We start from the raw sequence: 26,864 nt of genomic DNA on the forward strand, positions 1-26,864 counted from the left end.
GCAATGCAATCGCCCTATAATGCTTTACTTTATCACTAAGCGGTAGTGATAGTCATAGAAGCATAAGATTGGCGAGACGACAACGATGCTACGATGGAGATCAAGGTGTCGCGCTGGTGACGATGGTGATCATGATGGTGCTTCGAAGATGGAGATCACAAGCACAAGATGATGATGGCCATATCATATCACTTATATTGATTGCATGTGATGTTTATCTTTTATGCATCTTATCTTGCTTTGATTGACGGTAGCATTATAAGATGATCTCTCACTAAATTTCAAGTAAAAGTGTTCTCCCTGAGTATGCACCGTTGCGAAAGTTCTTCGTGCTGAGACACCACGTGATGATCGGGTGTGATAGGCTCTACGTTCAAATACAACGGGTGCAAAATAGTTGCACACGCGGAATACTCAGGTTAAACTTGACGAGCCTATCATATAACAAATATGGCCTCGGAACACGGAGACCGAAAGGTCGAGCGTGAATCATATAGTAGATATGATCAACATATTGATATTCACCATTGAAACTACTCCATCTCACGTGATGATCGGACATGGTGTAGTTGATATGGATCACTTTATCACTTAGAGGATTAGAGGGATGTCTATCTAAGTGGGAGTTCTTTAGTAATATGATTAATTGAACTTTAATTTATCATGAACTTAGTCCTGGTATTATTTTGCAAATTATGTTGTAGATCAATAGCTTGCGTTGTTGCTTTCATATGTTTATTTTGATATGTTCCTAGAGAAAATTGTGTTGAAAAATGTTAGTAGCAATGATACAGATTGGATCCGTGATCTGAGGTTTATCCTCATTGTTGCACAGAAGAATTATGTCCTTGATGCACCGCTAGGTGACAGACCTATTGCAGGAGCTGATGCAGACGTTATGAACGTTTGGCTAGCTCAATATGATGACTACTTGATAGTTTAGTGCGCTATGCTTAACGGTTTAGAATCGGGACTTCAAAGATGTTTTGAATGTCATGGACCATATGAGATGTTCCAGGAGTTGAAGTTAATATTTCAAGCAAATACCCGAGTTGAGAGATATGAAGTCTCCAACAAGTTCTATAGCTAAAAGATGGAGGAGAATTGCTCAACTAGTGAGCAAGTACTTAGATTGTCTGAGTACTACAATCGCTTGAATCAAGTGGGAGTTAATCTTCTAGATAAGATAGTGATTGGCAGAGTTCTCTAGTCACCATCACCAAGTTACTGAAACTTCATGATGAACTATAATGCAAGGGATGACAAAAACGATTCCCGAGCTCTTCGTGATGCTGAAATCAACGAAGGTAGAAATCAAGAAAGAGCATCAAGTGTTGATGATTGACAAGACCACTAGTTTCAAGAAAAGGGAAAAGGGAAAGAAAGGGAACTTCAAGCAGAATGGCAAGCAAGTTGTCACTCCCGTGAAGAAGCCCAAAGCTGGACCAAAGCCTAAAACTGAGTGATTATACTGCAAAGGAAATGGTCACTAGAAGCGGAAATGCCCTGAATATTTGGTGGATAAGAAGGATGGCAAAGTGAACAAGGGTATATTTGATATACATATTATTGATGTGTACTTTACTAGTGTTTATAGTAGCCCCTGAGTATTTGATACTTGTTCAGTTGCTAAAATTAGTAACTCGAAATAGGAGTTACAGAATAAACAGAGACTAGTTGAGGGTGAAGTGACGATGTGTGTTGGAAGTAGTTCCAAGATTGATATGATCATCATCACACTATCCCTACACTTTCGAGATTAGTGTTGAACCTAAATAAATGTTATTTGGCATTTGCGTTGAGCATGATTATGATTTGATCATGTTTATTGCAATACGGTTATTCATTTAAAGTCAGAGAATAATTGTTATTCTGTTTACATGAATAAAGCCTTCGATGGTCATACACCCAATGAAAATAGTTTGTTGGATCTCGATCATAGTGATACACATATTCATAATATTGATGCCAAAAGATGCAAAGTTGATAATGATAGTGCAACTTATTTGTGGCACTGCCGTTTGGGTCATATCGGTGTAAAGCGCGTGAAGAAACTCCATAAAGATGGATTTTTGGAATCTCTTGGTTATGAATCATTTGATGCTTGCGAACCGTGCCTTTTGGGCAAGATGACTAAAACTCCGTTCTCCGGAACAATGGAACGAGCTAGTAACTTATTGGAAATAATACATACCGATGTATGCGGTCCAATGAGTGTTGATGCTCGTGGCGGGTATCGTTATTTTCTGACATTCACAAGATGAATTGAGCAGATATGAGTATATCTACTTAATGAAGCACAAGTCTAAAACATTTGAAAAGTTCAAAGAATTTCAGAGTGAAGTGGAGAATCATCATAACAAGAAAATAAAGTTTCTGCAATTTGATCGCGGAGACAAATATTTGAGTTACGAGTTTGGTCTTCAATTAAAACAATGTGAAATAGTTTCGCAACTCACGCCACCTGGAACACCACAATGTAATGGTGTGTCCGAACGTCGTAATCATACTTTACTAGATATGGTGCGATCTATGATGTCTCTTATCGGTTTACCACTATCGTTTTGGGGTTATGCATTAGAGACAGTTGCATTCACATTTAATAGGGCATCATCTAAATCCGTTGAGACGACACCGTATGAACTATGGTTTAGCAGTAAACCTAAGCTGTCGTTTCTTAAAGTTTAGAGTTGCGATGCTTATATGAAAAAAGGTTTTCAACCTGATAAGCTCGAACCTAAATCGTAGAAGTGCGTCTTCATAGAATACCCAAAGGTAACTATTGGGTACACCTTCTATCATAGATCCAAAGGCAAGTTATTCGTTGCTAAGATGGATCCTTTCTAGAGAAGAAGTTTCTCTCGAAAGAAGTGAGTGGGAGGAAAGTAGAGCTTGATAAGGTAATTGTACCTTCTCCCGAATTGGAAAGTAGTTCATCACAGAAATCAGTTCTAGTGACCACTACACCAATTAGTGAGGAAGCTAATGATATTGATCATGAAACTTCAAATCAAGTTACTACCGAACCTTGTAGGTCAACCAGAATAAGATCCGCACTAGAGTGGTACGGTAATCCTTATCTGGAAGTCATGTAACTAGACCATGATGAACCTACGAACTATGAGGAAGCGATGATGAGCCCAGATTCCGCGAAATGGCTGGAGGCCATGAAATCTGAGATGGGATCCATGTACGAAAACAAAGTGTGGACTTTGATTGACTTGCCCGATGATTGGCAAGCCATAGAAAATAAATGGATCTCCAAGAGGAAGACGGACACTGATAGTAGTGTTACTATCTACAAAGCTCGACTTGTTGTGAAAGGTTTTTCGACAAGTTCAAGGTGTTGAATACAATGAGATTTTCTCACTCATATCGATGCTTAAGTCTGCCCGAATCATGTTAGCAATTGCCACATTTTATGAAATCTGGCAAAAGGGTTTCAAAACTGCATTCCTTAATGAATTTATTAAAGAACAGTTGTATATGATGCAACCAGAAGGTTTTGTCGATCCAAAAGGTGCTAACAAAGTGTGCAAGCTCCAGCGATCCATCTATGGACTGGTGCAAGCATCTCAGAGTTGGAATAAACGCTTTGATAGTGTGATCAAAGCATATGGTTTTATACAGACTTTTTGAGAAGCCTGTATTTATAAGAAAGTGAGTGGGAGCTCTGTAGCATTTCTAATATTATATGTGGATGACATATTGTTAATTGGGAATGATATAGAAATTCTGGATAGCATGACAGGATACTTGAATAAGAGTTTTTCAAAAGCAAGACCTCGGTGAAGCTGCTTACACATTGAGCATCAAGATCTATATAGATAGATCAAGACTCTTGATAAGATTTTTCAATGAGTACATACCTTGATAAATTTTTGAAATAGTTCAAAATGGAATAGTCAAAGCAGGAGTTCTTGCCTGTGATGCGAATGTGTGAAGTTGAGTAAGACTCAAGACCCGACCATGGCAGAAAATAGAAAGAGAATGAAAAGTCATTCCCTATGCCTCAGTCATAGGTTCTATAAAGTATGCTATGTTGTGAACCAGACCTATTGTATACCTTGCTCTAAGTTTGACAAAGGAATACAATTTTGATCTAAGATTAGATCACTAGAGAGCGGTCAAGAATATCCTTAGTAAGGACTAAGGAGATGTTTCTCGATTATGGAGGTGATAAAAGAGCCCGTCGTAAAAAGTTACAACGATGCAAGCTTTTACACCAATCCAGATGACTTTAAGTCTCAATCTGGATACATATTGAAAGTGGGAGCAATTAGCTAGAGTAGCTCCGTGCAGAGCATTGTGGACATAGAATATTTTCAAAATACATACGGCTCTGAATATGACAGACCCGTTGACTAAACTTCTCTCACAAGAAAAACATGATCATACCTTAGTAATCTTTGGGTGTTAATCACATAGCGATGTGAACTAGATTATTGACTCTAGTAAACCCTTTGGGTGTTGATCACATGACGATGTGAACTATGGGTATTAATCACATACAGATGTGAATATTGGTGTTAAATCACATGGCGATGTGAACTAGATGATTGACTCTAGTGCAAGTGGGAGACTGAAGGAAATATGCCCTAGATGCAATAATAAAGTTATTATTTATTTCCTTATTTCATGATAAATGTTTATTATTCATGCTAGAATTGTATTAACCGGAAACATAATACATGTGTGAATACATAGACAAACATAGTGTCACTAGTATGCCTCTACTTGACTAGCTCGTTAATCAAAGATGGTTAAGTTTCCTAACCATAGACATGAGTTGTCATTTGATTAACGGGATCACATCATTAGAAGAATGATGTGATTGACTTGACCCATTCCGTTAGCTTAGCACTTGATCGTTTAGTATGTTGCTATTGCTTTCTTCATGACTTATACATGTTCCTATGACTATGAGATTATGCAACTCCCGTTTACTGGAGGAACACTTTGTGTGCTACCAAACGTCACAACGTAACTGGGTGATTATAAAGGAGCTCTACAGGTCTCTCCGAAGGTACATGTTGGGTTGGCGTATTTCGAGATTAGGATTTGTCACTCTGATTGTCGGAGAGGTATCTCTGGGCCCTCTCGGTAATGCACATCACTACAAGCCTTGCAAGAAATGTAGCTAATGAGTTAGTTACGGAATGATGCATTACGTAACGAGTAAAGAGACTTGCCGGTAACGAGATTGAACTAGGTATTGGATACCAACGATCGAATCTCGGGCAAGTAACATACCGATGACAAAGGGAACAACGTATGTTGTTATGAGGTTTGACCGATAAAGATCTTCGTAGAATATGTAGGAACCAATATGAACATCCAGGTTCTGCTATTGGTTATTGACCGGAAATAGTTCTATGTCATGTCTACATAGTTCTCGAACCCATAGGGTCCGCACGCTTAACGTTACGATGACAGTTTTATTATGAGTTTATAAGTTTTGATGTACCTAAGGTTGTTCAGGGTCCCGGATGTGATCAAGGACATGACGAGGAGTCTCGAAATGGTCGAGACATAAAGATTGATATATTGGACGACTATATTCAGACACCGGAAGTGTTCCGAGTGATTTCGGAGAAAACCGGAGTGCCGGAGGGGTTACCGGAACCCCCCGGGGAAGTATTGGGCCATAGTGGGCCTGAGGGGGGAGAGAGGGCAGCAGCCCAGGAGGTGGCGCGCCCCCTCCCATGGGGACTCCGAATTGGACTAGGGGAGGGGGGCGGCCCCTCTTTCCCTCTCCCTCTCCCTCTGTTTCCTTCCCCCTTCCCCCTTCCTAGTTGGACTAGGAAAGGGGAGTCCTACTCCTACTAGGAGGAGGACTCCCCCCTCCTTGGCAAGCCCCAAAGGGCCGGCCGGCCTCCCCCCTTGCTCCTTTATATACGAGGGCATGGGGCAGCCCAGAACACAAAAGTTGATCTTCGTGATCATTCCTTAGCCGTGTGCGGTGCCCCCCTCCACAATATTCCACCTCGGTCATATCATTGTGGTGCTTAGGCGAATCCCTGCGTCGGTACAACATCATCATCGTCACCATGCCGTCGTGCTGACGAAACTCATCCCCGACACCCTGCTGGATCGGAGTCCGGGGATCGTCATAGAGCTGAACGTGTGCTGAACTCGGAGGTGCCGTACGTTCGGTACTTGGATCGGTCGGATCGTGAAGACGTACGACTACATCAACCACGTTGTCATAACGCTTCCGCTTTCGGTCTACGAGGGTACGTGGACATACTCTCCCCTCTCATTGCTATGCATCACCATGATCTTGTGTGTGCATAGGATTTTTTTTTGAAATTACTACGTTCCCCAACAAAAATACTCCTCTTGATCCCAATGATATGCCTTTGTCTACTTTGATTGAGAATAATAATGAATCTATGGATGTGAATTTTGTTGGTAGGAATAGTTTTGGAAACAATGCTTATAGAGGAAACTTTAATGCTAGACCGTTCCCTAGTAATTCCTCTAATAATTATGGTAATTCCTACAACAACTCTTATGGAAATTTTAATAAGATGCCCTTTGATTTTGAGATTAGTGTTAAATAATTTATGATTTCTCAAAAGAATTTCAATGCTTTGCTTGAAGATAAATTGCTTAAGATTGACGAGTTGGCTAGGAACGTGGATAGAATTTCTCTTGATGTTGATTCTTTGAAACTTAGATCTATTCCACCTAAGCATGATATCAATGAGTCTCTCAAAGCCATGAGAATTTCCATTGATGAGTGCAAAGAAAGAACCGCTAGGATGCATGCTAAGAAGATTGCTTTGTAAAAGCGTGTTCTTCTAGTTTCCATGAAAATAATGATGAAGATCTTAAAGTTATTGATGTGTCTCCTATTAGATCTATGTTTTGAAATATTAATCTTGATAATTATGAGACTAGTGATGAGTCAACTTTACCTAGAAGGCGTCCCAAAAATTCGGAGTTTTTAGATCTTGATGCTAAATTTGGTAAAAGTGGGATTGGAGAGGTCATGACTTTAAATAGTATTGAACCCACTATCTCGGATTTCAAGGAATTTGATTATGATAATTGTTCTTTAGAAGGTTGTATTTCCTTGTTGCAATCCGTTGTTAATTCTCCTCATGCTTATAGTCAAAATAAAGCTTTTACCAAACATATCGTTGATGCCTTGTTGCAATCTTATGATGAAAAACTTAATTTGGAAGTTTCTATACCTAGAAAACTTAATGATGAGTGGGAACCTTCTATAAAGATTAGAATTAAAGATCGTGAGTGTTTTGCTTTCTGTGACTTGGGTGCTAGTGTTTCCACGATTCCGAAAACTTTATGTGATATTCTAGGTTTCCATGATCTTGATGATTGCTCTTTAAATTTGCACCTTGCAGATTCCACCATTAAAAAGCCAATGGGAAGGATCAATGATGTTCTCATTGTTGCAAATAGAAATTTGGTGCCCGTGGATTTTATCGTTCTTGATATAGATTGCAATCTTTCTTGCCCTATTATTCTTGGTAGACCTTTCCTTAAAACGATTGGCGCGATTATTGATATGAAAGAAGGGAATATTAGATTCCAATTTCCATTAAAGAAAGGCATGGAGCACTTTCCAAGAAAGAAAGTCAAATTACCTTATGAATCTATCATGCGGGCTACTTATGAATCAAGTGCCAAAGATGGCACTACTTAGATGTATATTCGCTTTTATGCCTAGCTAGAGGCGTTAAACGATAGCGCTAGTTGGGAGGCAACCCAATTTTCTTTGTGTTCTTTGCTTTTGCTCCTGTTTAGAAATAAATCTTGCATCTACCTTCTGTTTAGATGTGTTTTTATCTTTTAATTAGTGTTTGTGCTGTTGGGGAACATAGTAATTTCAAAAAAAATCCTACGCACACGCAAGATCATGGTGATGGCATAGCAACGAGAGGGGAGAGTAATGTCCATGTACCCTCGTAGACCGTAACTGGAAGCATTATGACAATGCGGTTGATGTAGTCGTACGTCTTCACGATCTGACCGGTCCAAGCACCGAACGTACGGCACCTCCGAGTTTAGCACACGTTCAGCTCGATGACGATCCCCGGACTCCGATCCAGCAAAGTGTCGGGGATGAGTTCCATCAGCACGACGGCGTGGTGACGATGATGATGTTCTACCGGCGCAGGGCTTCGCCTAAACTCTGCGACAATATGACCGAGGTGGAATATGGTGGAGGGGGGCACCGCACACGGCTAAGGAACGATCACGAAGATCAACTTGTGTGTCTTGGGGTGCCCCCCTGCCCTCGTATATAAAGGAGCAAGGGGGGAGGCCGGCCGGCCCTAGGGGGCGCGCCAAGGAGGGGGGAATCCTCCTCCTACTGGGAGTAGGATTCCCCTTTCCTAGTCCCACTAGGAAGGAGGAAGGGGGAAGGAAACAGAGGGAGAGGGAGAGGGAAAGAGGGGCCGCGCCCCCCCCCCCTAGTCCAATTCGGACTCCCCATGGGGGGGGACACGCCACCTCCTGGGCTGCTGCCCTCTCTCTCCCCTCAGGCCCACTAAGGCCCAATACTTCCCCGGGGGGTTCCGGTAACCCCTCCGGCACTCCGGTTTTCTCCGAAATCACCCGGAACAATTCCGGTATCCGAATATAGTCGTCCAATATATCAATCTTTATGTCTCGACCATTTTGAGACTCCTCATCATGTACGTGATCACATCCAGGACCCCGAACAACCTTCGGCACATCAAAACATATAAACTCATAATAAAACTGTCATCCTAATGTTAAGCGTGCGGACCCTACGGGTTCGAGAACTATGCAGACATGACCTAGAACTGTTTCCGGTCAATAACCAATAGCGGAACCTGGATGCTCATATTGGCTCCTACATATTCTACGAATATCTTTATCGGTCAAACCGCATAACAACATACGTTGTTCCCTTTGTCATCGGTATGTTACTTGCCCGAGATTCGATCGTCGGTATCTAATACCTAGTTCAATCTCATTACCGGCAAGTCTCTTTACTCGTTACGTAATGCATCATCCCGCAACTAACTCATTAGTCACATTGCTTTCAAGGCTTATAGTGATGTGCATTACCGAGAGGGCCCAGAGATACCTCCCCGACAATCGGAGTGACAAAACCTAATCTCGAAATACGCCAACCCAACATGTACCTTTGGAGACACCTGTAGTACTCCTTTATAATCACCCAGTTACGTTGTGACGTTTGGTAGCACCCAAAGTGTTCCTCCGGTAAACGGGAGTTGCATAATCTCATAGTTACAGGAACATGTATAAGTCATGAAGAAAGCAATAGCAACATACTAAACGATCAAGTGCTAGGCTAACGGAATGGGTCATGGCAATCACATCATTCTCCTAATGATGTGATCCCATTAATCAAATGATAACACATGTCTATGGTTAGGAAACATAACCATCTTTGATTAATGAGCTAGTCAAGTAGAGGCATACTAGTGACTATATGTTTGTCTATGTATTCACACATGTATCATGTTTCCGGTTAATACAATTCTAGCATGAATAATAAACATTTATCATGATATAAGGAAATAAATAATAACTTTATTATTTCCTCTAGGGCATATTTCCTTCATGTGCCAAGTAGAACCTATAGGATAAACAATGATGATAGTTGATTTGATTCTGCTGAAAAACAGAAACTTTGCGCTCACAAGAAAAACTTCAATAAATCACAGAAACGTTCTTTTGCATTGATTCTTTTTGCTGATGATCAATAAACAAAATTTCCAGTACTTCCTATTTTGGTAGGATTTTTTAGAGTTCCATAAGTTTGCGTTAGTTACAGATTGCTACAGATTGTTCTGTTTTTGACAGATTCTGTTTTTCGTGTGTTGTTTGCTTATTTTGATGCATCTATGGCTAGTAAAATAGTTTATAAACCATAGAGAAGTTGAAATACAGTAGGTTTAACACCAAAATAAATAAAGAATTAGTTCATTACAGTAGCTTATGTGGTGGTTTTGTTTTCTTTCACTAACGGAGCTTATAAGATTTCCTGTTGAGTTTTGTGTTGTGAAGTTTTCAAGTTTTGGGTAAAGCTTTTATGGACTATGGAATAAGGAGTGGCAAAAGCCTAAGCTTGGGGATTCCCAAGGAACCCCAAGATATTCAAGGATAGCCAAAATCCTAAGCTTGGGGATGCCCCGGGAAGGCATCCCCTCTTTCGTCTTTGTTCATTGGTAACTTTACTTGGAGCTATATTTTTATTCGCCACATGATATGTGTTTTGCTTGGAGCGTCATGTATTATATTAGTCTTTGCTTTTGAGTTTACCACAATCATCCTTACTGTACACACCTTTTGGGAGAAGCCTATTTTATTAGAATTTGCTATAATACTCTATGTGCTTCACTTATATCTTTTGAGCTTGATAGTTTTTGCTCTAGTACTTCACTTATATATTTTAGAGCACGGCGGTGGCTTATTTTTATAGAAATTGTTAGTCTCTCATGCTTCACTTATATCTTTTTGAGAGTCTTTTAGAACAGCATGGTATTTACTATGGTTATAATTTGGTCCTAGAATGGTAGGCATCCAAGTTGGGTATAATAAAAACTATCATAGGAAGTGAATTGGATGCTATGATCAATTTGATACTTGATAATTGTTTTGAGATATGGAGGTAGTGATATTAAAGTCATGCTAGTTGGGTGATTATGAATTTAAAGAATGCTTGTGTTGAAGTTAGCAAGTCCCGTAGCATGCACGTATGGTTAAAGTTGTGTAACAAATTTGAAACATGAAGTGTACCTGGCTTGTGCAGCCTTATGAGTGGCGGTTGGGGACGAGCGATGGTCTTTTCCTACCAATCTATCCCCCTAGGAGCATGCACGTAGTACTTGATTTTTGATAACTTTTAAATTTTTGCAATAAGTATATGAGTTCTTTTGACTAATGTTGAGTCCATGGATTATACGCACTTTTACCTTTCCACTATTGCTAGACTCTTCGGTACCGTGCATTGCCCTTTCTCACCTTGAGAGTTGGTGCAAACTTCACCGGTGCATCCAAACCCCGTGATACGATACGCTCTATCACACATAAACCTCCTTATATCTTCCTCAAAACAACCACCATACCTACCTATTATGGCATTTCCATAGCCATTCCGAGATATATTGCCATGCAACTTTCCACCGTTCCATTTATCATCATCATGACATACATTACTTTTGTCATATTGCCATTGCATGATCATGTAGTTAACATCGTATTTGTGGCAAAGCCACCATGCATTATTTTTCATACATGTCGCTCTTGATTCATTGCACCATCCCGGTACACCGCCGGAGGCATTCATATAGAGTCATATCTTGTTCTAGTTTCAAGTTGTAATTCATATGTTGTAATCAATAGAAGTGTGATGATCATCATTATTAGAGCATTACCCAAAGAAAAAAAGAGAAAAGGGAAAAAAAGAAATTCCAAAAAAAGGCCCAAAAGGAAGAAAAAAAGAAAAAAAGAAAATAAATAAAAAGGGCAATGTTACTATCTCTTTTTCCACACTTGTGCTTCAAAGTAGCACCTTGTTCTTCATGTAGTGAGTCTCATATTTTGTGCTTCAAAGTAGCACCATGTTTTTCATATAATGAGTCTCACAAATTTTCTTTTTCATACTAGTGGGAATTTTTCATTATAGAACTTGGCTTGTATATTCCTACGATGGGCTTCCTCAAATGCCCTAGGTCTTCGTGAGCAAGCAAGTTGGATGCACACCCACTAGTTTTCTTTTGTTGAGCATTCATTTATAGCTCTGGTGCATCCGTTGCATGGCAATCCCTACTCCTCATGTTGACATCAATTAATGGGCATCTCCATAGCCCGTTGATTATCCTCATCAATGTGAGACTTTCTCCTTTTTTGTCTTCTCCACACAATCCCCATCATCATATTCTATTCCACCCATAGTGCTATATCCATGGCTCACGCTCATGTATTGCGTGAAGGTTGAAAAAATTTGAGATAATTTAAGTATGAAAAAATTTCTTGGCTTGTCATCGGGGGTATAGAAGTTGGGAAGATCTTTGTGTGACGAAAAAGAAGCATAGCCTAACTATATGATTTTGTAGGGATGAACTTTCTTTTGCCATATTATTTTGAGAAGACATGATTGCTTTGATTAGTATGCTTGAAGTGTTACTATTTCTTTTATCAATATGAACTTTTATTTTGAATCATTTGGATCTGAACATTCATGCCACAATAAAGAAAATTACATTAAGAATTATGCTAGGTAGCATTCCACATCAAAAGTTCTCTTTTTATCATTTACCTACTCAAGGACGAGCAGGAATTAAGCTTGGGGATGCTTGATACGTCTCCAACGTATCTATAGTTTTTGATTGTTTCATGCTATTATATTACCCCTTTTGGATGTTTATGGGCTTTATTTTACACATTTATATCATTTTTGGGACTAACCTACTAACCGGAGGCCCAGCCCGTATTGCTGTTTTTTTGCCTATTTCAGTATTTCGAAGAAAAGGAATATCAAACGGAGTCCAAACGGAATGAAACCTTCGGGAGAGTGATTTTTGGAACGAACGTGATCCAGAGGACTTAGAGTGCAAGTCAAGAAGCAGCCGAGGCGGTCACGAGATAGGAGGGCGCTCCCCCCCCCCCTATAGGGCGCGCCCCCTGTCTCATGGGCCCCTCGGGCGTCCACCGACGTACTTCTTCCTCCTATATAAGCCTACATACCCAGAAAACATCCAGGAGCACCCGAAACACAATTTCCACTGCCGTAACCTTCTGTATCCGCGAGATCCCATCTTGGAGCCTTCGCTGGCACTCTGCCGGAGGGGGAATCGACCACGGAGGGCTTCTACATCAACACCATAACCCTTCCGATGAGTTGTGAGTAGTTTACCACAGACCTACGGGTCCATAGTTATTAGCTAGATAGCTTCTTCTCTCTTTTTGGATCTCAATACAATGTTCTCCCCCTCTCTTGTGGAGAACTATTCGATGTAATATCTTTTTGCGGTGTGTTTGTCGAGATCCGATGAATTGTGGGTTTATGATCAAGTTTATCTATGAATAATATTTGAATCTTCTCTGAATTCTTTTATGTATGATTGAGTTATCTTTGCAAGTCTCTTCGAATTATCAGTTTGGTTTGGCCTACTAGATTGATCTTTCTTGCCATGGGAGAAGTGCTTAGCTTTGGGTTCAATCTTGCGATGTCCTTACCCAGTGACAGAAAGGGTTGCAAGGCACGTATTGTATTGTTTCCATCGAGGATAAAAATATGGAGTTTATATCATATTGCTTGAGTTTATCCCTCTACATCATGTCATCTTGCTTAATGTGTTACTCTGTTCTTTGTGAACTTAATACTCTAGATGCAGGCAGGAGTCGGTCGATGTGTGGAGTAATAGTAGTAGATGCAGGCAGGATTCGGTCTACTTGTTGCGGACGTGATGCCTATATACATGATCATGCCTAGATAATCTCATAATTATTCGCTTTTCTATCAATTGCTCGACAGTAATTTGTTCACCCACCGTAATACTTATCTTATCTCCAGAGAAGCCTCTAGTGAAACCTATGGCCCTCGGGTCTATCTCTTATCATATTTGCTTCCAATCTACTTTTATTTGCATCTTTACTTTTTGCATCTATATTATAAAATACCAAAAATATATTTATGTTATCATACTATCTCTATCAGATCTCACTTTTGCAAGTGGCCGTGAAGGGATTGACAACCCCTTTATTGCGTTGGTTGCGAGTTCTTTGTTTGTTTGTGTAGGTGCGTGGGACTTTTGAGGAGCCTCCTACTGGATTGACACCTTGGTTCTCAAAAACCGAGGGAAATACTTATGCTACTCTGCTGCATCACCCTTTCCTCTTCAAGGAAAACCAATGCAAGCTCAAGACGTAGCAGCGCACGCAGGCAGGCGGGCGCATGGTGACGACTTCCGCGGCAGCTGCGGGCGCGGCGGTGGGCGGGGAGAGGGCCGACGCTGCGAGGGCGGGCGAGCTTGACTGCGGCGGCTGCACTGGCAAGGCGAGAGCGCGAGCTCGCGGGCAGGCAAGGCGCAGGCGTGGGCGCGCAGTCGAGGTGGACATTTTGGGGTCGGTCGGCGTGTTGGGCGCCTTCAACTACACCCGGACATGCATGATCGTTTTGACACCCATTACTACCCCAAACGGACAAAATTCGGGCAAAACGGACGTCCGTTTGGGGTCGTGCGCTGGAGTTGGCCTAACAAACCTAGACACGCACGCAGAGGGCTCGGCTATGGCCACAACCAGTGGCCAACACGGGGAGGCCGTGACGCGGGCGGGCAGAAGCAACTGCGGGCATGCGCGGCGCGCGACAGGCAGCAGCGGCAGCAGATGTAGCAGCAACAAGCAGCAGCGCAGTTGCAGTAGCAGTAGAAGGCAGGCGACAGCCGCAAAGCAGTAGTAGTGCAAAGAGAAGTGGCGGCAAGAGCAAATGGGTGAGGGCGCCGGAGGCGTGCGAAGCACATCAGCACCAGCGGGTAGCAGCAACAAGTGGCGGCGGCCGGGGATAAGCAACAACAGCTACCAGTAGTAGCGTAGCAGTGGCAACAGCAACACGTGGGGTGGCGCCGAGGAGCAACTGCGGGCGGCACGGGCGCGGGGCAGCGGCGGCAGAGCAGCAACATGCTGTAATAGTAGCAGCGTCGGCGGCAGCTCGCAAGACCTGTCCAGCTCAGGCGAGCTCCAGTCCACGACAAACAACGACACAAAATGGCACGGATCAAAGGGGAAAAGCTGTGGAATCGGTCGAGAAGCTCACTGCGAAGGTCGTAGCCGTGGATTGGAGGCGCTAGGACAACCAAATGCGACGAGCTCGACGATGAGAGATGACGGCCATGGCAGAAAAACCGGCTCGATCCCGAGTGTATGGTGCAGTTCCGGTCGAAGGGATACACGGGGATGACAGAGTCGACGACGAGGAAGTCCCTGGACAACCTCCTAGTCGCTGGGGAGGCCAGTGGCCACGAGGACGACGATGGCGCATCGCAACAGCTCGAGCAGGAGGTTTAGAGGAGAAGCACGAGTGGAAGAGGGGAATTTCGGGGGCTAGGTTTCATCAACGATGTCGGGGGAACTCTTATACACCACGCGGTGTCGGCGGATGGGCGCCACGTGTCCAGAGCGAGGCCATCGCAGGGGGATGGCGCCACGATCCCCTGCCTACTGTAGCGAGAGGTCGGGGACGAGTTTGGTGGGCTGGGCCATGCACTATGGCCACTAGGGCCCAATAGCATAGTGCAGTTTTCTGCCTTTTTCTTTTTGAATTTCTGTTTTATTTTCGGCTTCTGTTTTGCATTACTTTTTTTAGTATCAAATGTGTTTTGTAAAATATGAAACTTGGCCACTTAATTACCTTGCAATATTTGGCACTGCCACAAAAGGTTTGGGAGGTATTTGAATTAGTGTGAATTTTCATTAATGGAAAAGCATTTAGTATGCTGATTTGGCATTGTTTAATTGTTATAGCCCATTTAAGCAAATAAGTGATGTTGTTTTTCTTAACAAATAATTGTTATGGAATATTTTCTAAATGGTGAACTATTTTGCAATCATGTTTGTGAAACTTTAAATTTCATTTGCAATTTGAATTTTGAATGTTGGATTAATTCCTAAATGCAATTTAATTACAATGATCATGATGACATGGCACATTAGCATGTGGTCACTATAGCTAACTACTGGGGGTGTTACAGACATGATCATCATCATTTTGCCTAGCAAAAACAAAGTAAACCATTGTATTTTCGGCAACTAACCATAATGTAGGAAGCAACTTATGCATAGAACAAAAGCAACTCATATACATAAATAGATCCATACTAGGATTTACATAAAGTTTCTAGAAAAAGTTTTTTGTTTTGCTTTTTTGGTGGAGGGGGGAGTGATTTGTTGGGTCCATGTTTCTCATCAGAGTTGCACTTGCATAAAGTCAACAAAGTTTCCTTTTTTCTCGTTTAAGTTGCCAGGTTTTTGGATCAGAGTTTCCCATGATCCAAACACTTTGCCAGGTTTCTTATTTTTTTTTACTAGAGAGAAAATAGCAACTGCTACAGTCAGGAATAATAAACACTTTAGAGCAAGTTTTTTCAGGGGGGAGGGGAGGTTGGGGTGGTTGTTGTGCCTGCTGACAAGTTGCAGTCGTTAAGGTGAGTCAGAATTTTTTTCCTCTTTGGGTGGGATGCCTTGACGAGAATAGAGGTATTTGGACAATGATGGCTTTTCAATCAATGGATGGGTGTGATCCGCAACAAAGTTTATGACTTCCCATATGCCATCTATTAGCTTCACCACCATATTAGCAAGCATTTTCTTTGATTTATAGTCTCTCTTCTCTGCTTCTTCTTATAAGTAGGTTCATTGCCATCTTCTCCAATAACTTATTCAGGGGAGCTCGGGCATATAGTGTCTTTGCTGGATAAGACAACATCTGAGACTCCAACTTTCTCCATAGGCTTGCGAAACTTATTATAGAAGAATTATTGTTTTTGCAGCAACCCTGCATAGGCTGATCTGTGGGATGTATTTGACTTGATTGAAAACCCCACCCTCAAAGTGTAGCAATTGTAGTGTTTTTTCGCACCCAACAATGTGTCAAAGCATAAGCCAATATAAGTCTCTTTGTGGTTGTGACCATGCTTCTTCATCTTGCAACTCAGATGACTCATCAATGATACATCCATTTTGCATCATGTTTTCCTACAGTTATTTATTATGTTTTGGGCTATTATTTCACTTTATGATACAATTCATATGCCTTTTCTCTCTTATTTTGCAAGTTTTACATGGAGAGGGAGATTGCAGGCAGCTGGAATTCAGGACTGGAAAGGGCTACAACAAAGATACCTATACTGTGCAACTCCAAATGACCTGAAAATTTATGGAGAACTTTTTTGGAATATATGAAAAATATTGGTGGAAGAAATAGCAGGAGGGGACCCATCAGGAAGCCACAAGCCTGGGGGGCGCCCCCAAGCTTGTGGGGCCCCTGGCAGGCCTGCAGAGCCCATCTTATGCTATATGAAACCATTTACCCTAGAAAAAAAACCAAGAGGAGACTTTTGGGACGAAGCACCACCGTCTTGAGACGGAACCCGGGCAGGAGCACTTTTGCTCTCCATAGAGCGATTTTGCCGGGAAACTCCCCTTCGGGAGGGGGAAATCAAAGCCATCGACATCACCAATGATCCTCTCATCGTGGGAGGACCAATCTTCATCAACATCTTCACTAGCACCATCTTATCTCAAACTCTATTTCATCTCTTGTATTCAATCTTTGTCTCAAAACCTCATATTGGTACCTTTAGGTTGCTAGTAGAGTTGGTTACATCTTGTAGTTGATGCTAGTTGGTTTATTTGGTGGAATATTATATGTTCAGATCCTTAATGATATTCAATACCCCTCTGATATTGAACATGAATATGATTTGTGAGTAGTTATTTTTGTTCTTGAGGACATGAGAGAAGTCTGGTTATAAGTAATCATGTGAATTTGGTATTCGTTCGATATTTTGATGATATGTATGTTGTTGCTTCCTTTAGTGGTGTCATATGAACGTCGACTACATGACACTTCACCATATTTGGGCCTAAGGGAAGGCATTGTGGAGTAGTAATTAGATGATGGGTTGCTAGAGTGACAGAAGCTTAAACCCTAGTTTATGCACTATTCTGTAAGGGGCTAATTTGGATCCATATGTTTCATGCTATGGTTAGATTTATCTTAATTTTTCTTTCGTAGTTGCGGATGCTTGCGAGAGGGGGTAATCATAAGTGGGAGGCTTGTTCAAGTAAGAACATCACCCTAGCACCAGTCCACCCACATATCAAATTATCAAAGTAGTGAACGTGAATCAAATAAGCATGATGAAAGTGACTAGAAATAATTTCCATGTGTCCTCAAGAACGCTTTGCTTATTATAAGAGAACATTTTGGCATGTCCTTTTCTATAAAAAGGATTGGGCTACCTTGTTGCACCTTTGTTACTATTGCTACTTGTTACTTGTTACGAATTACCTTGCTAGCAAACTATATGTTACTGATAATTTCAGTACCTACATAGAATACTTTGCTGGAAACCACTTATCATTTTATTTTACTCTTCATTAGGTTCGACACTCTTACTTATCGAAAGGACTACGACTGATCCCCTATACTTGTGGGTCATCAATCACCCATAGTATTAGCAGGACCAACAAAAGTGGGGGGAGTAGCCACATGGGTGCTCAGAACATGAGTAGTTTTAGAGCCAATCTTGGGGTCCAGAGACTCACCAACGTCCTCCTCCAAATAGTCATCCTCCTGCTCATAGCCAGGATTTAAGAAGGGCGCACCCAACTCAATCGAAATGTTGGTAGACTCCGCATCAAGCGGTGCTTCATTGGGATTAAACATTTCCCCCCTCCTACTTGTTATTTTTCTCAACTCACCCCGTAGAGAACTTTTTTGTTAGTTTTGTGGAAAGTTATATGTGAAGCACAATGTAACATCTCTTTGTTGGGAGGAGAAACAGAGGCAAGATTAGTACTATAATAAGGAGCAACCCTATGAAGCTTTTTGGGCAGCTAGATAGATAATCAGAGGCAACTTTTTTGTTGTTTTTTACACAAGTGCTTTCGACCTTTTCTGTTTCTAGCAACATCATACACATATGCCAACAATTTTTTTTCATTCACATGTGTTTTCTTTGTTCTTTTCAGCGGGAGATCACACGTTTTCTATATGGAAAAAATGTGCATCCGAGGGTGAGCTTAGCGGTGCGGAAGACCTATTTGGCGTAGAGATGACATTTTGTTTTTTGTTTCTTTTCTTTTTTTACTTTTATTGGTGAGACAATGCGCACCTAGTGAACTACCTTAAATGGGTTTGTTTGGAATTTTTTTATGTTTGTGGTTTGAATTAGCGAGATCGTATCCATGTCACTGCTACCTACACAATCACTCTTTTGTTTTAGTATATACTCCATGTATTTTTGGCGGTTATTCATGATCATTTTTTAGGTGTAAAGTTCCTGATGCAAAATGCAGCTAAATCACACGGGAGTTGCCTCATCTTAATACTAGACTTGCCTTATTTCTTTCCTGTAGGTGTATCAAGCTGCAGAGTGGATATGTATCTTTTTTTCTAGTTTCCAGTTGCTCCATGCATACAATAGAGTTGGCTAAAAACCGAGGACTAGTTGCGCATTTTTTACAGGCATCTTAAACCCTATATCTTATGGGAGTTGCTTGGATTTTTCTTTTGTTTACCTGCAACCTATAGTTGCCCAGCTTTGTACTATGCTCTTCTTCACCTCTTTTTCACCATAGTTTTGGCAAAAGTCGAACCAAGTGGGGATTGGGGCGTAAACCAATGAGAGAGGGGTGCAGATCAAAGATCAAGGGGTGAGAGGGGGCAGATTTTTGGGGTTCTTACCTTTTGATTGAAGATGCCATAGATGGGGGGAGCTATGGCTGGTTCTTTTCATATTTGTTTAGGAGCAAGAAAGGAGGAGCCAGCACGAAGATGGAGCAGGTGGGGTGTGAGCTTGCTCTTCAAGAAAAAGAGAGAGAGAGTCGCGTGAGAGGAGCGGGGAGGGGACCAGCTGAGGCACCTGAACGTGTGAGCGCGAGGGTGAGGCGGGCGCGAGGACCATGAGCCTAATGTGAGCGCGGGGGCTGGAGGGACTAGGCGTGGGCAGGGGTTTCCTTTTTGGGCTGTCGGTATGGCGCGCTTAGCCACTCCTTCCATACCTGAAAGAGCGCTTGCTCCCGCAAACAGACGTCCGGGCACCACCTCATGTCCAACTTTATATCTCACAACATATTAATTTTCATTCTCTCTCTCTAATTACCTACAACCAAACAAGATGTAATAGAGGTGAACCTACCCAACCCAGTTCAATAAGAAAAGAAAAAAACATAACCCAGCTACCTCGTCGCTTTTTCTCATCGATCAACAAACCAAAAGATGCTACTCCCATCAGTTGTACTGGACACAAGGCCACAAAGTAGAGTTCGTCAGTCAACACTTTAGCATGACCCATGCATAGCCCCAACGTGATGCCCCACATGCCATATAGAATCGATGTTAGAAAAAATAGGTTCAAATTGAGAAGCGGGATCTTCTGCAAGAGGCAGATGCTTGAGGAGAAAAAATATGGTTCGGTGCATAAAGCTGAAAAAGTTAAAATGAAGAGTAGAGATGTATGTGTAGTGAAGTTTACTTTTTTTATGAGGCACACTAGTTGAAGAGAGAAAAATATCAATATAGATGTCTCAAGCAATTTTTTGTCGTGAAGCATGTCTATCTATCCATAAGTCATCGTTGTACCTGCCCTCACTTCATCTCCACAAGCCGCCGTCTAAGAGGAAAAAAGGGTTCGCCTCCACAGCTCCCACTCTCCCAAAACCCCACCCCGCCGATTGCTCCCGCTGCCTCACCGCCGCGCTAGGCTCGCCGGCTTCCGGGCCACCGCCGATCGCTCCACTCCCAGCGCAGGTTATTTCTACTCCCCATGCTTTGGTTCCCCTACCTTACCCGTGCAGCATTTCAATTTTCCCTCTTCTCGTCTTTTGGTTGCGACAAAATTTTGGTCGATGGGTGCTGCTTTGATAGTACGCTTGGCTCACCACTACTTCCGCATGAGCATTCTCGTCTTGCGCGTAGGCGTGGGTGGATCCTCGACGCATCAGCCGCCGCCACCATGCCACGAGGTTGCCGGACGGTGGTTGCGCGTAATCGTAAATGTGGTACCAAATTGTGAACGGAGGTGGTGGGTAGTGGCCTCGCGAGATGCAAATGGGAACGAATTTTACTTCCGCCCCCCTTTTATTAGCCCTAGGGTTCGTAATTTAGCCCTAAATCGGGATGCTCTTAAGAGGATTAGTGTCCGTACTTAAGTAGAGTGGCGTCCATGCTGCAACAACGCAATGTTTTCCATGCGCTACTACTAGTTTTATGGTCTGATGGTCAAGGCAGTTCTTCAAAAAGGTTCTTTTGTGGGTGCTCGCACAGGAGAGCAGGTAAATGCTTACCAAAATTCGGATATCCTGTGGAGTTGCTTAAAGTCCTGGCAAAAATAAAAATAAAAATGGTGTTGGTTAAAGGATATCAGACTAAGAATGTGCAGGGGTACTGCAATTTTTCGTCAACACAGAACTTGAGGCTTGAAATACTGACCTCAACCATCATAATCAAAGTGGTTTACCACTACTACATGGTCTCACCAAAGATTCGGACTTGCCGTCAAGGTTGCTCTGAAGATAGGATAGAACTAGTCAACTACACTATTAACATTGATTAAGTTGCTTGGGATATGATTTTGTGTGTAATATCAGTCTTCTAGATTGATGAATCTATGTCATGAAGAATTTTAAGATTGATGAATGCAGAAGTGTGAACACTGTAATTTTACATTTATGCATTGTTCTAAGAGATGATCTATACAGAAAGTAACATTCAACTATGTCTTGTTAGGAAACTCCAATTTTCTTTAATTCAATCTAAGGTAACCTATTGTGCTGGAGGCGGTTTTAGGCTTTTAGCGTAATCTGTTCCAAACCTGAAACTAAGGTGGTTATTGAATTTAATCTAGACAAAGGACCAGTTCCATTTCCATCCGTTTGAGTCATGCCATTTGTGATACATTTGATAGTAGTACTGCCCCAAGCAAGTTGGGTTAGTCTACATTTTTTTTTGAAGTAAAACATCCTCTTTATTTATTAGAAATAATGGTTACATCGCCTATAAGAAAATTTACAATATCATTCATAGGTTCCTCGAACCAATCCCTTGTCTCAGAAAATTTAGCTAATCTAGCAATTTCATGAGCTACTTTATTTGCCTCCCTATTACAATGTTCAAATCTAATTAACGGAAAATCACAAGCCATAAAATAACAATCATCAAACACAGCAGCCTAATTCTTTTCACATGCCAACCACATCAGAATCAAGGGTTATAATTTTGATTTGGATGTTTTAATGTTATTTTAGTCACCTAGGTTGTTAATAATAATACATGCTTAGAAGATCGTAAAGGCATGCGTATTGAGCCATGTAGGACATTTTTTATGATAATGAAAGTTCTTTCATGGCCAAGAGGCGAGAGTCATGATGGTCTATTCAAGTGTTTATTGTCAGCTTTGAGAAAGAAGAAGAGATAAAAAAAAACTCTAGGGTTTGACAATTGAACTTATCATATTTACAACATTACTACTGTTCATCTACCATGAAAGACAACACCAAACATATACACATCAAATTCCCTATTTGGTCCACATCATGTTCTCGCTCACAAGGTTGAGTAATATTGGACTTAGCGCGTCATATGCTTTATGTAAGTCAGTCTAATTACTTCACCAAGTGGATGGATACTCTACAGTCCATGCGACGATAATTTTTCAAAGAGTGTCTTAAAGCAGCTGCTCACCCACACAAAACAAGCGGCTGCTAAGAAGTTTACTTGTCAGATTCCAGCGATTTGGTTTTCTTCTTTTATGGACTTGCTCCCACTAAGTTTGTGATCCAATTTTCTTATTATTGTTTATGCTTATGTAGCCAAATTTAAAACCTGCATACACCATGATCTATCTAATACTCCCTCCGTTTTTATTTAGTCCGTGTATTAGCTTTGGTCAAAGTCAAGCTTTGTTAACTTTGACCAAGTTTGTAAACAAAAATTATTAACATATACAATAACAAATCAATATCATTAGGTTTATTATCGAATGTATTTTCACATTATATAGATTTGTTATGGTAAATGTTTATATTGTTTTCTATAAACTTGGTCAAACTCTAATATGCAGAGTAAATAAAAACAGAGGGAGTATCTACCTTTGGTTGCTATTCCATCTTTCATGTGTTCATCATGCAACTCGTCCTACTTAACACTGCCTTCAGGAAGGCCTAGGACTTGGTTAACCAGAATATGGCATAGATGTTGGTCACAAGTTTAGGCCAGTAACAAAGGTATTTTTAAATTACTGTGTTGCTGAGAATGCACTGTTTCTTAAGTCTGTCATATCTTGTTACATTCTACTACGTGATAAATAGTTTTTTTGTTTTATTCCATTTATCCTGGCATGCATACTGGCATATGTAGGTGGTATAGTAGTTCATCTGCATATAATCCTTGTTGTGGAATTTACATAACTATGTATTTATCAGATCATAATAAAGGTTTTATCAGTTGTACATTTCTGTTACCAACAGTTGCTTATTCTTTTCTATATCTACAGGGTGCAAGCGTTATGTGCTGCAAATTCTCTTTGCATATTGTTGTTGCATAAAGAGATCAGAAGGTTTAGATCTGCTCTTACTAGATCGTCATTAGAAACCTGTTATTTGGAGCATATTAATGCCAGGCTGCTAGTAGTATATCTGAAGGCTTTTGTGGCAATTTGCTAGATAATTTGATGGAGTGCAACAGAGAAGAGGCGTTGAGGGCCAGAGAAATAGCTGCAAAAATGCTGGAAAGCAAAGACTTTCTTGGGGCTAGAAGGATTGCACTTAAAGCTCAAAGGCTTTTTCCAGGGTTTGAGAACATACACCAGCTGTTAACTGTCTGTGAAGTGCAATGTGCAGCAGTTGCAAAAATTAATGAAGACTTAGATTGGTATGGTATTCTCCAGGTGGAGGCAACAGCAGATGAGACAGTCATAACAAAGCAATATGAGAAACTTGCCTTTTGGCTCCATCCTGATAAAAACACACTCTCTGGTGCTGAAGTTGCTCTGAAGTTGGTCTCAGAAGCTCGCAAGATACTGTGTGATCGCACGGAGCGGTCTTTGTATGACGTCAGAAGGCAGTATGCTTCCAAACATGTGACAAGCAAAGCTACACAGCTACCAAATAAGACTGGTGGAAATGAAAGTCATGTGGATGGATGCAAACAACCACCTGCTTTTGTACTGGTGTTCTGGACTATATGCCCGCATTGTCGGAGGCGATTCGTGTACTACAAAAAGAACTTTTTGGTCACCTGTGACCACTGTGGTAAATTGTTCTTTGCATTCAAGCTGCATGAACAGACAATGCCCTCGAGTTTCCTATCTCATTCAGCAAATAATGCTGAAGTTTCACCTGGGAAGATTTCATGTCAACAACATGGCGTCACCAATCAACAGGCCCAGACAGGGGGGAACATTTACTCTGAACCTACCATGAATGCTACTCAAATTGATGAACATAGAGAAAGGATTGACAGGGCAAGCGGTGATGAGGAAGGTAACTGTTCAGAGACAAGAAGCGATGTAGTTCAGCTTTCAGCAATGAACCAAGCTAAATCTTCTGCGCCTGCTGCAGGCAAGGAATCAGTTAGCAATTTGACATCAGCTCATCCTGATCCGAACTTCATTTCCGCACAGAACTTTAGAAGTGAAGATGCATCTCTAGTGCCAAATATTGCAAGGTCCTCCAGCCTTCAGAAATTAGGTAAGAGAAAGCAAGATGATGGCCCAGACTGCAGCCACGGCACAGACTCCTCTAATTATAAGATGCAAAGGAACCATGACTCACCATCTAGTGCTTCTGAGCAAATGTTTAATGACAATGCTGCTGTTGCTGAGAATCAGTCTGCTGAGCATCATGCCTTAAGTAGAGTGGATAGCCAAGGTGGAGTAACTGCAAGTCGTGAAGCCAATCAGCAAAGTTACAAGGAAGCAAGTGGTAGTGCTCCTCAGAAGCTTGGCAGTCCTGTGATTACCTATCATCATCCTGACTTTTTTGACTTTGGCAAGATCAGAGATATAAACCTGATTGCAGTTGATCAAATCTGGGCCCTTTATGATAACCTTGATGGCATGCCAAGAGATTATGCTCAGGTAAAGCACATTGATACTTCTGACTTAAGAGTTCAGCTGACATGGCTGGAGTACAATCCAAGGAATGAGCAAGAAGCCAATTGGAATAATAAGGAATTGCCTGTATCTTGCGGAAGCTTCTGCTTAGGAGGAGAAACAACAACCCTATTACAAGATCCATCCACATACCTGTCTCACAGAGTTCCATTGACAAGAGGCAAAAATGGGAACTCCTACCAAATAAATCCTAATAAGGGTGAGGTATGGGCTCTTTATAAAAGATGGAGCATGCAATGGAGCTCCGATGCAGATAAATGTCGATCCTATGGATATGATGTCGTGGAAGTTATCTCTGATGGCTCAACGAATGGCGATGTCATTGTTTCGCCGCTAATGAGGATTGAAGGCTTTGTTAGTCTTTTTGCACACGCTAAGGACAAACGCTACTTTTCGATACCATCAAGTGAGCTACTGAGATTTTCGCACTGTATCCCCTTTTATAGAACACATGGAAATGAAAGGGTGGGCGTTGCAGAAGGACTTCTGGAACTGGATACAGCAGCTCTTCCAAGTGACCTGGAAACAGCATTTCCTTCCATTACTCTCGACTCCTACATGTCTTCGGAACTCATTTCTTATCCATATCCAGAATCTGAATTCCACAACTTCGAAGAAGACCGGTCATGTGAGAAGTTTGAAAGTGGCCAAATTTGGGCTATCTACAATGACACTGATACATTCCCGAATGTGTATGGTTGGGTGAGCAAAGTTGAGATACAACCGTTTGAAGTGCATTTGACCTGGCTCCAGGCCTGCCCTCAACAGGCGCAGGGGAAGCTGTGGTTGGGGCAGAATGTACCTGTGAGCTGTGGCAAATTTAAAATACGAAGCTGGCAAGCCAAGTATGGTAGAAACCACCCCTTCTCTCATTTGGTAGAAAATAGCCAAATCGATATGAACTGGCAGGTTAAAATTCTTCCAAAAGTCGGTGAAGTTTGGGCCATCTACAAGAACTGGTCACCTGATTGGGTTCCTTCCAGCAACAAGCACACTACTGATTATGCTATCGGGGAGATCGTCGAGTGCAGTAAACGAAGCACATTATTTTCTTTTCTGACTAAAGTTGATGGCTATGTCGCTGTGTTCAAGCCTGACCTTACCAAGGGAGTACTGAAAATACCTAGGAAAGAGAACCTGAGGTTTTCTCACCGAATTCCATCATTCCGTCTCACAAAGGAGGAAGGCGGCAAGCTCCGGGACTTCTACGAGCTCGACCCAGCTTCTGTCCCTGGCGATTTTCTATAGAAGAGCGCCCCCTTGAATTGACACTTGCCTTTACCGAGGGCAGCAAGAGGGAATTAACCTAAGGATATAACTATACAGTGTTTTGTGTTTTGTGCCTGAACCTAGGGCGCAGTATATGCTGGCTAAATGTGACCATGCATGCTAAGTTTCTTTCGGGGTCTCTTAATTTAGTCAGTACTGTTGGCAGTCATTGTTGAACTGAAAGTAACTCACAGTGAAGCAAGTGGTGTTTGTTGGATGCTATGAAGCTGTTGGGCCATGGATTGATGCATGCATGCCCCATATTGTTGTTGTTTGCTTCATAATATTCCTGGTTACGTATTTGTGTCATACTTGTGTGCCAGTCCAAATGTAGGTGTGAAGTTCTTCCACAGTCGGCATGTAGTCAGTCAGTGACCGCTAAGATTGGGCACACTTGTTTTGATGCACTGAAAATTTACAGGCTCCCTGCCTTTCAGAGCAACTCCAACGGGCCGACCCAAACGGACGGCGATTTCGTTCATTTTTTGTCCGTTTGGGTCGGCCAGGCGGACACGGACGTCCGCTTCCGTGTTTGGGTCGGCGTATGCGCCCAATGCGCGCCCGACCCATTTTGACGGCGCCGACAAAAAAAAACTATGCACGTGTATTTGAACTGAAACTAACTTAATTAAACATTAAAGCTGGCCAGGAAGGCCGGCGAGAATCCACGTGTCCATATTAGCATTAAAAAAATTTAAAAACAACCTAACTACGAGGCGGCGCGCT

At 41.8% G+C, this 26,864-nt stretch overlaps 1 protein-coding gene across 2 annotated transcripts; it reads left to right on the plus strand.

Annotated features, from left to right (window-relative positions):
- The first annotated feature begins 20,368 nt into the window (after nt 1-20,368).
- On the plus strand, nt 20,369-26,447 carry LOC119295311. Of its 2 annotated transcripts, XM_037573714.1 has the most exons (4): nt 20,369-20,506; nt 22,818-22,980; nt 23,250-23,312; nt 23,419-26,447. In XM_037573714.1, exon 4 carries the CDS (start codon nt 23,427-23,429, stop codon nt 26,115-26,117), a length of 2,691 nt encoding a protein of 896 aa, XP_037429611.1. In that variant the 5' UTR covers nt 20,369-20,506; nt 22,818-22,980; nt 23,250-23,312; nt 23,419-23,426; the 3' UTR covers nt 26,118-26,447. The 2 variants fall into 2 exon arrangements, with proteins under 2 accessions (XP_037429611.1, XP_037429610.1); XM_037573713.1 differs by lacking the exon at nt 22,818-22,980.
- The last annotated feature ends 417 nt before the right edge of the window (nt 26,448-26,864 follow it).

Source organism: Triticum dicoccoides, chromosome 4B (genome assembly GCF_002162155.2).
Source record: "Triticum dicoccoides isolate Atlit2015 ecotype Zavitan chromosome 4B, WEW_v2.0, whole genome shotgun sequence".
Taxonomy (NCBI): Eukaryota; Viridiplantae; Streptophyta; class Magnoliopsida; order Poales; family Poaceae; genus Triticum; species Triticum dicoccoides.

Coding starts and splice junctions, on each gene's coding strand:
- LOC119295311 (XM_037573714.1), top strand. CDS start 23,427: ATGGAGTGCAACAGAGAAGAGGCGTTGAGGGCCAGAGAAATAGCTGCA.